Source organism: Monodon monoceros, unplaced genomic scaffold (genome assembly GCF_005190385.1).
Source record: "Monodon monoceros isolate NGI ecotype Baffin Bay Population unplaced genomic scaffold, NGI_Narwhal_1 Super_Scaffold_5, whole genome shotgun sequence".
NCBI lineage: Eukaryota > Metazoa > Chordata > Mammalia > Artiodactyla > Monodontidae > Monodon > Monodon monoceros.
This window is the reverse complement of record NW_021703782.1, coordinates 103,409,011-103,423,365: the sequence shown is the minus strand read 5'-3', so window position 1 is coordinate 103,423,365 and position 14,355 is coordinate 103,409,011. Positions and strand designations below refer to the sequence as shown.

At 42.9% G+C, this 14,355-nt stretch overlaps 1 protein-coding gene across 5 annotated transcripts in view; it reads left to right on the top strand.

Annotated features, from left to right (window-relative positions):
- The window catches only part of MAPKAP1 (MAPK associated protein 1), a 231,214-nt gene that overhangs the window by 173,054 nt on the left and 43,805 nt on the right, over positions 1-14,355 (top strand). For all 5 annotated transcript variants that reach the window (XR_003790653.1, XM_029201627.1, XM_029201625.1 and 2 more), the window contains one exon: positions 13,297-13,437. Coding sequence is in view for 4 of the 5 variants with exons in the window: in XM_029201627.1 (XP_029057460.1) it covers positions 13,297-13,437 (141 nt within the window). In the remaining variant the exon portion in view is untranslated. The remainder of the gene's footprint in view (positions 1-13,296; positions 13,438-14,355) is intronic.

Here is a 14,355-nt window from a genome sequence, read left to right as displayed (position 1 = left end):
GTCAGCCTCAGCATCCCCATCTTAAAGGATTTGCAAGATACTTTCAGTGCTTGCCTTTGAGTCAAAATCACTTTGTTAGTGAAAGAAGACCGTACCAGCATTTACAGAGTGTGCCAGGCAGTCCATGGTTTGGAATCAATAGACTGTTGAAACTAGGCTTTGTAAAGTGGAAGTAAATTATAAAAACAATTTATTCTCTTTATAGAAAAGATTTTTTAAATTTTTGTAAATAGAAATTTCAATCAAGAACCCATATTGGGGCTTCCCTGGTGGCGCAGTGGTTGAGAATCCGCCTGCCGCCGCTGCAGGGGACACGGGTTCGCGCCCCGGTCCGGGAGGATCCTACATGCTGCGGAGCGGCTGGGCCCGTGAGCCACGGCCGCTGGGCCTGCGTGTCCGGAGCCTGTGCTCCGCAGCGGGAGAGGCCACAACAGTGAGAGGCCTGCGTATCGCAAAAAAAAAAAAAAAAAAAGAACCCATATTGTTCCCCAGTAGCTACCTATTAAGAAGTTAGATTGAGACAAAGAAAAATATTTCAAAAACAGAATTTTCTTCACCTCTGTTGCTATATTTGATCAGCACAGGCTTGCTATCCTTAAAGCCATTTTAGAAGTGAGCTAAATTATGAGCATCTATTATGCAGTGTTTAAGAGAATATGCAATCAAGCCAGACTGCCTCAGTTCACATTTTGGCCCTGCCACTTACTGGCTGTGTGACCTTGGACAATTTACTTAACCTCTCTTAGGTAGTTAATTTACTTTCATAAGGCTGATAGGAGGATTCATAAGGCTCTTAGAAGAGTGCCTGGCACATAATAAACACTCAATAAATATTAACTGTAATTAATAAATAACAGAAGAGCAGCATTCTGTGGCTCACAGAGCAGATGAGGCATGGATGTGGAGGTCTGGAATCATAGAACTGTCAGGGCCCACAAGGAGGTGTGTGTTGGGGAAGGGAGTGATGCAGAATGGAGGGGAAAGGAGCGTGGGGGCCAGAGCAGATGTATAAGTCTGTGTCACAGGACCAGAGAATTTAGAGGCAGGGTACTTTCCAGCAAATGTGCTTTGCTGTCCCAGAAGAGGTGTACCTATAAGTAAAAACATTTGATCGAGAAGACTGCCATAAGAGTAGATATAAGCCCTTCAGTTTTTTTTCCACAGGGGGACAGGGCATGGCTTTTTATACCAACCGCATCAAAGGATGTTTTTTTAATTATTCAGGCCTTCTGTTGTAAGGCATCACGCTAGACATTTTGCTCTCTTGTGTAATTTTCACAACCATCTTACAAGATACTATTCTAATTGTGGGGAGAGGTTGTGATTTGCCCAGAGTTAGCTAATCAGTAAGTGATAGGACCAGAATTCTAAGTCAGCTATCTGACCCTGAAGCCCACCCTGAGATTGTTGATAAAACAACCTAAATTTTCAGTCCTAAGAAGGGTGATGACAGTTGTCTTTGTACACTATGAGAGAGAAGCTTGCGAATGAAGCTAATATGATAAGAGTTCCTGCCTAGGGACTGAGAGGTAGCATTTGTGCTTGGATCTTGGCCTAAGTAAGAAAACGACAAGCCAAAGTCCTTGGGCTGTCCAGTTTGGACTCTAGTCTGATAATCTCCTACATCCTTTAGCCAACTGTCTGCTAGAAGTTGGAATCAGACCAGAAGTAAGCCTGAGTACATTATGGAGAGGATGTAACATTATAAGACTTCCATTCTTGTCCAAGTGTCTATATAAATCCTGGCATCAGATTGAACCTCAATTTCGTTTTCTGCCAAATGTTGCCAGTGACCTTTTCCTTTACCCACTGATCATATGTGGGTAGCCCATCCAGAGCCTTAAAAGAAAGATGCAGCATGAACCAACCTATCGATTCCATAACTTTCAGAGAGAAACTTGGGAATTTCCCATCATCAGAGCTAAAATAGACCTGAAATTGAACCCGCTTTATGGAGTGCCACAAAGTGTCAGACGCTGTGTCTTCCCTGTTTTATCAGTCACAAGTGTTCTACATAGTAGTTCAGCATAGTGCTTAAAGCACAGTCTTTAGAATGAGGCAGACCTTGGGTGGACACTGCAGCCTCTGACGTAGGACAAATCATGTCACCTCTCTGAGCCTCAGTTTCCTGTGTAAATGGAAGTGGTTGAATCTATTTCACAAGGTTGTTGTGAGGATTAAATGAGATAGAGGTGCTGTTGTTATTAGGCTAGAGTGGTCATCATCTTTATTTTATAGAAGAAGAAACTGAGCCTTTAAGGTGGTGATTTGCTCATCATCCCGTGAATAATAATTAGGGGGCCTAGAAGAATGTGTCTTCTGTCCATTAAGTCTAGTGAAAGAGCTGAATCTAATTATTTTGTTTCCTAAATAGAAGTTGCTATAGAAAGGGGATTCAGTTCTTTAAACATCAGTTTAATCTCCTTTGATCTCCTTTCCTTTTCAAGGAGAGCTTCCATTATTTCAGTACCTTCATGAAGTTTCCTTAATTTAAGGCTATACTAAGAAAGAGCTTCAACTCGAGGTGGGCAGTCACCCAGACAGCTGGACTGTGGCAGGGGAGCATATCTCTGGGTCTCAGTTTGTGGCCTCTTTCGCCTCCTTTAGTTTCTCCTTGAAGACCCAGGAGAAGAGGCCGCTCCTCCTAGAAGCCTAGAACCCCTCTCTGATCACTGATTCTACTGAATGGATTCGCCCACTCCCACACTGGACTGTGACCACACACCCCCATCCACCAAGGGCAGGGCCTGAGTCTGAGTTCCCCCTACATCCCAGTGCCTGTGGCCAGGTGTGGTTCATTCCCTGGGAGGGAGGGAGCCTCCTGAGTCCCTGGCATCACCAGGCTGCTCACTAGGGCACTGAGTGAGCAGTGTGTGATACCATTTAAAAGGAACTTGGGCTTTGGGTGAGCGTCTTCAGGTATAAGGGTTTCTTCGTGGTGGTACTTGGGATACCCCCTCCCCCCACCCCACCCCCCTCCAATTTACTAAATAAAAAAGCAACTGTAGGCAGTGAATGACTGCTTCTCCTGGTGTGTTTCCATCTCCTCTTCGTGGTGCTTATTCTTAGTGGGCCAGTCCCTCCTCCTGCGTGTGCTCTTTTTGCCGACCCTGGAGACTCCCTAGTGGTTCTACTTGGCTTCTGGAGGGTTTGCCTTCTTCAGTTACAAATTACTAATCTCTCAAATTCCTATCATGTGACTTAAGTACCAGGGCTTTAAGCCTCTTTTATTGTACCACAACAGCAGTCTTCAAAAGCAAAAAAAATGTGATCCTGCAAATAAACTCTGTTTACAAATGGAAATGACTTGTGATGTTCATGGTACATATTTTAGGTTGAATTACTGCTGAAAGCCAGTTACGTGTCTGGCTCTGGTGGGGGGAAATGTGTTCACTGTAAGGAATTATCTGTATGGGTGAGAGTTTTTTCAAGTAGATATTGGATAATAGCTCCCTGCTTGCTGCACGCTAACAGAATTTAAATGGAACAGAAACATTATCCCCGATGCCAGAATACCAATGTGTCTCCACCTCTTGCTGTCTGGTTGATGCGGGCTGGTTGGCAGTGTGTTGTAGGGGAAAGGCAGGATGTTTGAAGCCACAGCGTGACCTTAGGCAAGTCCTTCTCTGAGCTTCATTTCCCCATCTGTAGGGCTACCCTGTAGGAAGGAATCCCTACCCTGTACGGCTGTTATGAGGATTAAGTTGAGATTGTGTGCCTTAAATGCACGTGGCAAAGTGCAATGCCCCATGCAAGAGCTGGCCATTCCCAGGCTTTGTGTGCCCAAGACACAAAGCGAGTGCCTGGGCGCAGACCCCACGGCTAGTCTGTGCTTGTGTGTGTTGGCCTTTTCCCTCTAGATGCTTAGACATCCCACAGGTCCCTTTGGGCAACAGCCTGCACCAAGGGTAGGTGATACCTAGGACAAAAAACAGTGCTGATCTGAACTGGAAGCAAATTTGTGCCCTGTCCACACCTACTTCTTCAGTAGTGAGTGCATTGTGCTATGTGGGCTGAGAAATTCCACATGAATTGCATTTTTCACTCTCCCCCTTTCTTGAAAGTTCCCCCCTTTTCATTTTATCATTAGGTAGTAATTAGTATTCAAGGGAAATTGATCTTAATATATTAAAATTGGTTAAGTGCATTTAGACCTGTACCACAGCCAGTGTCTGATTGGAAAATGTAATTGGGGACTCTGTGTATGTAATTAATTGAATTACAATTAAGAACTTTCATTAAGCGATACACTGGTACATTAGAGCAGTAAGGAAACATGTTTGATGAGCCACAAACCCTGTATGGGCTCTAAGTGGGGGCACAGGGATTTGCATCCCTCTGGTAGGCTCCTGGACCTAGAATCCGCCCTGTAGCCTCTGACTAATGGTTTGGTAATGCATCGGGTGACATTTCTGCAGTGACTCCCCTGATGGGAAGAGGGGTTCTTCCAGCATGTGTGCCCTCATTCTCTGACTCTGGAGTCAGAGAGAGAGATGCCTCGGTGTTGATCAGATGTTGCAGTTCTTAGATATTTTGTCATGTAAATTGTCCAAAATGCCCAGGCTCTTAAGAAGACTCCATTACTTTTCCTGTGTTTTGAACACGGGCAAAGACACAATGGAGGAAAAGGAAGTGATGGGAATTCTGACATCAACCTAACTTCCAGGCAAACCTGTAATGAGCCAGTGGTTCAGACGCTTGAATAGTCATGCTTCATCCTGTACAGGCTTCACCCTAGACACATATTTGTTCATTCATCCCCCAAATATTGACGGCCCCTCCTCTGGGCCAGTCGCTGTGCTGGCGCAGTAGAGGATACACAGCCCCTGCATCATGGAGCTCACAGTAGTGATGAGTGCTGTGAAGGGTATAAAAGAGTATATATAGCAGGGGCCTGGAGCTGGTGAGAATGGGAGAAGAAAGCTTCCTTGAGGAAGGAGTTATTCTGCTAATGAGTAAGAGGAATGTTCCAGGCCAAGGGACTACTTGTCCAAAGGTCTTGAGAAAGAGCTAGGTGTATTTGGGAATGAATGAATGGAGTGGAATGAAATGAGCAAGGGAGAGAGTGTTGGAAGATGAGACTGGGGGACAGGCAGGAGCTTGAATGCAGAGCCGACACCTCCCCCACCCCCACCTTCCCACCTCCATGATCCGCTCTCTTTAGAAATTCTACAAACCAGAAATCGTTTCTTTCTGATCACCTCATAAAACAAGATTATCCTGATTTATTGAGGGTCTGAAATCTCCCTGTGGAAAGGCTCTGACTCCAAGAGTTTAATCAATTAGGCACTGACAGCAAGGATCCCTACCCTGGTTGTAGCATGGCAAATTCAGTGAAGGGTGTATCCTACAGTACAACCCTGACGGCTTTGAAGAGATTACCGCAGAGGGGCAAGCAAGTGCGCGTGTGTACATTATAGTGTATCACCTATGGATTATTTTTTAGAGACCAGCAAAAATGACTAGTAGCCAAAGGGAAGTGTTTAATAGAAGAGAAGTTTGGGGCTTATGAGTCTTTGGGGATTTAAATGGCCTTTGGAAAAAAAAAAAAGTGATGGATGTAGAAAGCTAAAGGAGAGTTTTTCCTCCATGACTCACTCACACATCTAGCTTTGAGTCTTACAGAAGGAGTAGAGGGAGTTAGGTTTTATCCCTGATTGTTTGTTCTGGCAAAGGCAGGTGTGATTGTGTTCTCCTTAGATACTGCTATGGCCCATGGATTTGTACATTCCCAGCCCATCCAAGGAGCATTTTACCCAAGGGGTTATGTGGTGGTTAAGGGCACAGTTTTGGAATTAGACCTGGGTTCCTTTCCTAACTCCAGCTTGTATTAGTTGTATGGCTATACTAGCAGGATGACATTCTGAGCCTTATTTTTCTCACCTGTAGAAAGAAGATAATATTATCCAACTTAAAAGAGCAGTGAGAAATTTAAATGAGGTAATATATTTAAAGTGCTGAGCATAATGTCTGGCATATATAGTAAGCATTCAGTAAATGATAATTGCTCTTGGAGTTGTTGTTGAGGCAGGATCCCTGTCTGGTAGGGCATCTGAATGGAAAACTAGGAATGGTGTGTTAGGTTCTAATAACCAAGGTAAATACAAGGGATGGTGTACAAACGCAGGTACTGTTATGGCTAACCTGTGTGGCATCAACCTCATTCAGGCTGCCAACAGCATTTATTGAACATCTACTGTGTGCTCTGTAGGGTGGAATGTTCTTGCCTCCAAGGAGCCCATGGTCCAGAAGGGGAGTACAGATGCTTATCGTGTAAGAGACTTATCATGAGAGCCTTCAACAAAGGGAGACAGGGTTTCAGGAAAGGGATCAGGAAAGATTCCATTTGGACTAGACCTTGAAGTGTATTAATTTTAAAGAGTGGAAAGGACATTCTGGCCAGATGGTATAATCTGAACAAAATCCAGTTTAGCTGAAAAAGGCATTGTTCTATGTGGGGAGTAGCAATAAGGCTGCAAGATAGAATGGGGCAGAAGGTAGTTTGTTTACTCTTCATTCAGCTGTTTGCACAGCAGTATTTTACTGTATGCCAACTCCTGAGATGGTCAGTGCCTATCTCTGAAGACTTCTCCCCCTCCACCCCCCACCATTTTATTTTCTACTATTCCCCTTCACAGACTCTTTGCACCAGCCAAATGCAAACACTTGCTGCCATCCTCCTGTGTTCCTGAAGCACTAGCACAGCTCTGGCACACGATTGGTGCTGGGTGACTGTTTGCGGACTTGGGAGGAATGGTCAACAGGGTCATCATTGCTACAGAGAGTGTACCTATGAGGTAAGGATGTAGCAAAGGCCTTCGAACTTCCAGTTGAGTTCTAGACTCGGCGTAGATCTTTTTGGAGATGGAAGACGGAAGTTGCTTTAACTTATACCTAGATTAGCCCTTTCAGACTTGGCGTGAGACTCATTGAACCATAAAATGAAGTCTGATGTTCCATGTAGTTTGTGTCTATGAACATAAGACATCTGCCAGAGCCGTACAGTGAGTTCATCTGAGCTTTGATTTAATCATCAGTGCTCATTTGTCTGAAAGACAGTCACGTATGTACCTGTAAGTATCTCCCTCAGTTCCAGTGAAATCATGAAGTATATGAAAATGCTTCTTAAACAATATTAGTTGTAATTAGCCTTGATCTGATCATGTGGCAAACAAGCCTGTCACTCTAACAATGTGTGTACAGGCTTTCTGTTTGTTTTTGTGTTTGTTTTCAGGTATGTAATACAGACACAGAGCTGTAACTGCACTTTTCTGTCCCATCATGGTTCCATGTCCAAATGGGCATCCAGGAACAATGAAAACATGGCATAAGAACCAATAAAGGCAGCAGTTCTCAAACTTTTGGGTCTTAGGACCTCTTTACATTCTTAAAATTTATTGAGGACCTCAAAGAGCTTTTGTTTATTGAGTTATATCTATTTATTAGGAATAAAAACTGAGAGATTTTTAAATATTTATGAATTCATTAAAAATAATGGTAAATCCATTATATGTGAACATAAATAACATTTTTATTAAAATTTTTAAAAATAAAATAAAAATATTTTCTTTTAAAAATTTAATGATAAGAGCACTCTTTTATTTTGGTTTGGGGTTTTTTTTGTTTTGTTGTTTTGTTTTCCTTTCTCTGAAAAGCATTTATTTTTGTTCCACCAGGAAGATAAGTTATTGACTAATCTCCTGAACCAGTGTGCAGTATTTTCTATTTTTGCAAATTTCTGTAATGTTGGCTATATAGAAGACACCTGGATTTTCATATCTACTTCTGCAATCAGTCTGTTACAATACATTGTTTTGGTTGAAGTATATGAAGAAAATTTGGCTAACATAGATAGGTTGTTGGAAACAAGGGGAGTATTTCAGTAGCCTTTTCAGAAAATAGTGCATATTAATATTTGTTGCTATACCAAAACTCAAGTGATAGTTTCCTAAAGGTTGGTTGCAATGTGGAATCAGAAACATATCAATGAACTTTTTTTATTACTTTGTGCACTTGTAAGATATTAGGCATGAAAAGGGCAAATCATGTCTTACTGTTATTATTATAAAAATAGTACTGAGGTTATGGACCCGCCTCCCCCCACACCTGGGGTCCTGAGCTGCACTTTGAGAACCACTGACTTAAAGTTTACAGTTACCCACGCAGTCCCTGTCCTTGCTGCTGCTTGTAGGAATGTGGTGACACTGGAGGGGCAGGAGAAGGAACATGACTCCAAAGTCCGATAGATCTGTCCCAGCTCCGCCTCTTTCCAACAGTGGAACCTTGGGCAAGGTTTTTGACCTGCTCTTGACCCATGGTGTCAAGAGTTAGGATTTGAATCTACATCTCTGAACTCCATGTTCCAGGTTCCTTCCAGTGTTATTAAGCCCTAGGGCCACATCCCGGCCCTCTCTCAGTACCTCCTCTTTCTTTCTTCGGTGCAGCCCTTACACCCCGCCAGCCTCCTCCTTCCCCTCCTCTCTGCTTCCCTTTGCTCCCTCTTCCCTGGCCTGGTGTTGCCATTAAGACAGGTGCCACTCCTTGTTTCCTTTTTTCCTGATTCCTTACTCCAGACAGCTACGCTCCTTCCTTTCTTGGATTTTTTGCTTGTTCCCCAGCGCTTTCTGTATCATGAACGTGCTCTCTGTCATCCTTCCAGAGCCTGTTGTCAGTCCGTTTGAGCTCTGGTGCTCAAGTCACTTTTAGGCCCCCCCCAAAAAATTTGATCTATCACAATACATCTTTGAGTTATTGCAGCTCAAGCGTTTTGACACAATACATTATGGTAATCCATGGCACACAGAGACATTAACACTCTCGACTTTGACAAAATACATTGTGAAGTCTTTGAAGGCACCATTACAATTTATCTTGTCATTCATGAGGAGACCCAATTCAGCATTAATGTAGATGAACACAGTGTGGCTTTTGTTTGATTTAATTGCTTGTGACCTTTTTAATTGCTAATTTAACAAAATACCAAAGGGTTATATTTCAATTAAATTAACAGTTTGGGGAGTGGTTTTTTTTAATATGTTTATTTTTAAGACATTCTGGTTCTATTTTTTACTTCGAGTAGATAAAAGTGCCTTCTCTTAACAGAAGTCGTTTTGGAATGTGAAGTTGATAGTACAGTAATATTTTTAATATGCACTGTGGTGCAGTATTAAGCATCTTTCATGTGTGTTTGGGTTCACCCCTTTCTAGAAGGATACAAACAGTAAAACTGCAAAGTCAGAACTTTCCCGGTTGAAAAAAAAAATGCTTTTGCTGTAATGCTCTGCTTCAGATGTGTGCCTTTAGATTAAGTGTCTGTTGCATGCATCATTTATTGGGCACTATTCTCTGCCTTGTCCTGTTTTCTTGGTGTTCTGTAGTGAATTTGTAAGCTCCTGAAGGTCGGGAACCCTGCCTTATCTTCATCAGTGTCCCTTCCCAGTCTAGCACACTGCAGGCATGGGGACAGTAGTTGCAGGTTGCATGGCTGACTGATCTGTACACACAGACACGTCCCCTCCAAGCAGAGGAATTCCTGAGCCTACTTTGAGAAATGGCACTGGAACTCCAAAACCAGAAGTTGTTCCCATTCAGCAGATAACCTGCTTGGGGGTGAGCAGCGTGTATCAGAGGTGAGTGCAGGACTGTTTCTTCCTTCTCTGCTCCCCCGGTGCTGCTGCCCTTTTGACCATAAAAGTAAACACACCCCTTGTCAACTGGGGCAAGGCTCAGAACTCACCCAAGTATCAAGGGGACTTAAATCCTTAAATGGGATATGAATTTACACTGTCAGAGAGTAGAAGGTCAATGCAAGAAACATTAATGTGTTGAGCCAGCTCCAGCTATATAAGTCTTGAACAAAATTAATATGAGGAAACTGACAAGCCTTGCTGGTTATTCCATAGCTTTAAGACCTCTACTAAAATCCTGTCATCTCATCTGCCCATTATTAACACTTCAGCAAAATATAAAGTTTTCATTAATCTCGCACAGCAAATTTAGGAGTGAAAACTGGCACTTGTTTGAGCTTTTAGGACTACATTAGCTGGTGTATTAAACAAAATATGTCATTCTTCAGTAGCTTCTGCAAGAAGCTAAATCAATTTCCAGTCATATTTATGCACCACTTTATCTAAAAGCATCTAAGATGCTTTATTAGCAGCTGGCATTGAAATTGCTCAGTAAAGAATTATGTCACGTTATAGTAATTTTTAAATTAGTCTTAATCCAACCTCATAAAACGTAAAACTCTTAAGTGTGGTTTTTTAAAAATAATTGGCATGTTAACATAATGAGCTGTTACCTCTTTCCAAATCAAATACCTGCAATATTTAGAAAATACTAATTGGTAAAGAAAACAGAAGTTCTTAAGCTGAGTTGTATCTAATAATGGCATTTTCTCAGAAAAGATGGCTTTAAATGATTTAAAACATGAAAGGATATTAGTATTTCTCCAAAATTCTCAGTTTAAAAAGTTCTAAAGTAAAAGTAAACACATCTTGGCCGCTCTGTTTTAGTAAAAGGTATATTTGGAGAAAGTGAATAACTATTTGAAACTTTAATTTCTAGCCAGCCTCTTGGCTTGCGATGTGGACATTACTCTGGAGACAGTAGCGATCATGATCACAGCATCTGTATCCAAAATCACAGGTGTTCCAGAGAAAGGAAACAGGGTTACCAAATGACCCTTGCAGACATCGAGTGCAACTTTGCTAGTCTTGGCAATGTGATGTTGGTTAAGTCACTACGCCTCTCTGATCCTGGGGATACGGCACTCGGTATTCATCCAGTAAATTGTTATTGAGCTCTTGCTTTATTCTGTGGTAGCACTAGCAGGGTCTGGGCTGTGGTGTTTAGTAAAGCAGTTACTCTGCCTCTGCTCTTGGGGTTACAGTCTAGTGGTGGAGACAGACGATTACTATCTGTGATAAATAACCTGAAGGGAAATGCAGGGTGCAGTGACAGACAGAGCTGAGCTAGACTTAGGGTTCCTTGGAATGTCACTTGAGCCAAGCTCATCAGGGGGATGGGGAGGAGGCCTGGAGAAAAAGGCCAGGAGGGAGTGCAATGGGAAGAAGGGTGACCTGGGCGGAGAGGTCAACACGTGGGACTGTGTCACAGGCATTCAGTGACTGGCCCGTTAAGGCCGAGGCTGCAGCCTTACCGAGGGGAAAGCATCCTTGTAGGTGCTAGAATGGTCCAAGCTGGGAATAGTTGTAGTGTTTGGAAATAAAACGCACAGTTCCTAATAAATTAGTTAAATGTGAAGGCATCAGAAAACAGCTTTGCCTTAAAAGCCTCCCCTGTAAGGAATAACTGTGGGAAGGAAAGTGTGTAATTGGTAGGCATAGAGAATTTTCCAGTTCTATGCCCAAATCTAGAGTTTTCCATTCCTCCAACTCTGTGCCAAGGAGTTCTCTCGTGGTCTCCCTTTGGGACCGTCCCTGTGTACTCATCACAAGGCCCTGGGCACCCCGCTCTGGTTGGCCTCTTCCAGACAGATGCTCCCTCCCACCAGCAGCCACACCTTCAGAAGACCACATTTCAAACTCAGGCATGGGGGGTGACGAGAGTTACTTTAGCTTTGCTTATGTGACCTTGGGCGTGTGACTTTGCCTCTCAGAGCCTCGGCTTCTTCATCTGTGTAATAAGAAAATTACAGGACCTACCTACCAGGTTGTCTTGAGACTTAAATGCATGTGTGAAGCGCTCAGCACCATGCCTGATGTATGAGTACTCACCTGTACTAGCTATCGTTATTATTATTGATTGATTATTTAGCAAAATTTAGTGAGAGCATGCCAGTTACCTGTACTGCTTGCAGGAAAAGATGTAGAGATGAATAAGAAACTTTACTGATCCTCACAAAGTTTCCAATTTAGGACACAGCAACCACTCAGCAATTCTAGTGCAAGCTAAATGTGATCCACTATGACAAGAGAATAAAAATAATCATGACTGCTATTTATTAAGCGTATTACGTACTAGATTCTCTAAATATGTTTTGGTATTCTGTGGATGGCAGATGCTGGGGTTGAGAGAAATAGTCACTTGGCCAATATCACACAGTAAGTTAGAGGCAGAGCCAGGAATTGAGCCCAGGTCTCCCTGGCTCCAAGTCCAGTATAAACCAGCTGCCATGGAGTTCAAGAGGAGGTGGAATCTGAGCTAGCCTGGGTGGAGTTTTGACAGAGGGATGTTCTAGGCCAACGGTACCACATGAGCAAAGAACCAGAAGTAGAAAAACCTGAACCTATATATAGTCTGAGGAGTTTGGGAAGAGCTGAGAGAAGGTATGTGTTAGAAATGACATATATAATGGGAAATTTCTGTTTCAGCAAGATTGTGGACGTCCTCGATTGCTTGACTGAAAAGAGTGTGCTTCATTCAGGAGGCCTTGGGAAGCCAGGGAAGATTTTTGAGCTCCAGTCTTCTTATTTGTCCCCACTATCAATATCAGAGTACTTAGTGCACACTACACATTTGATGAGTGAATGAGTGATCAAACCTTTAGAAAGATAAATCGGAAAGTCCTGTAGTAGCTGGACTGCTGAGGGATCCTGGTGGCCAGAAGGCCATTGAGGAGACTGTTACAGCCGAGCTACTCCCGGGCTCTGAGCTACTCCCGGGCTCTGCCGAGAGTAGCTGAGCTACTCCCGGGCTCTGCCGAGACTTCTGCCACACTGCCTCTTCCTGGGCTTCGTTTGCTTCATGCGTAAAGGGAGAAAGTTTGAATTCTAACTCTAAGGCTCACTAATGTTATGTTTCTCACAAATGTTTTGTAAATGTCTCATAATAAAACCTTTTCTAATGTGGTACCTGTTACAGTGGTACCTGAACCACTGGAGGCTGTGGGGCGCAGGACAGGAAGTTGCTAAACAGACAGTTTGCAAACCGTGGGAAGAACAGGGATTCTTCAAGGAGCATGGACTACTTTTATGATCAGGAAAATTAATAGAAAAAGAAGCAAGAAGTGTGACCACCCATGCTTTTGTGATTTTGACTTACTCTTGTGGAGACAGAGCTTCTGGCGAGCAGGAGTTTTTCTGCCCTCTGTATTGCTGCTGCCCAGCCAAGGGCCTGCCATAGAACAGGCAGTGTTTGTGGAATTAATTGTTCAGTGATTAATATGTTACCATTCTTTGTTTACTGGAATGGCATTATTAAGTCATCGCTCAGCCTTTTCTTTTCCAAATTAAATAGCCCATATTATTTTAATTTATCCCAAAGCATTTTAAGCAGACACCATTTGCCAAGCCTCATGTATCTTTATGTGTTAAACTGCTTTTTCCTCCCCAGGTTCAAGGGCAGACGGGGTTTTTGAGGAGGATTCTCAAATTGACATAGCTACAGTACAGGATATGCTGAGCAGCCACCATTACAAGTCATTCAAAGTCAGCATGATTCACAGACTCCGATTCACAACTGATGTACAGTTAGGTAAGTGTGTCAACTTTCTATCAGTGGTCAATGTCGAAATAGGGAAAGAAATAACATACAACTTTTATGTGACCTGAATGACTAACAGTAATTTGTTTTCAGAGAAAATGTTGAAGCAGTGAAATTTAAAGCAACTCCTTTTTCCCACCTTAGTGCTCTGTCTTGTCTTCTTTTTTATGAAGCAGAATATTAGAAATAGAACTAACTTGAGACTCTTTGCAAACTGATTGACTTATGTGAAGTTCCATAATTTTCATTCTGTAATTCTCCTACATCCTATCCTTAGAACTGCTTTGTAACATTGCTACTTGCCTTTTCTTACTCCATGAATCCATTCCTTATTCATTCGTGCCTTTATTCGGGAAGCTTTTTAATGATCTCAGAAGTTATATTTGGATCCTCACCAGATAATCTAGAACTAAAATTCAATTAATATTTGGGGTTAATTTGTTTCCATTAAGTGCTAAATTTCTGTTTTGACTTAAACCTAACAGAGGTAGAAAAAGTGTCGTAGTAGTCAGCAGAATATGAATACGCCAACATCATCACCATCCTCATGGCCATCATCTATAGGTATGTGCGTGTATTAGGCACTGTGCTCAGTGCTTTACATGCACTACTAACCTACCTAAAAGGTAGGTACTTTTACTGTCTCCATCTGACAGAGAAGGTAAATGAGGTGCAGAGAGGTGAAGTCTCATGCCCATGCTCACACAGCAGGTAGGTAGTGGTATCAGGGGCAGAACCCTGGTCTGGCCAACTGGAGTGCACCTGCTGCATAAAAGAGGATGATGGGAGGGCAGGGGAGCGGGTACAGGTGCCAGGCTTACCCAGTCTGGGAGCTGAGCTACTCCCGGGCTCTGCCGAGACCTCTGCCACACTGCCTCTTCCTGGGCTTCGTTTGCTTCATGCGTAAAG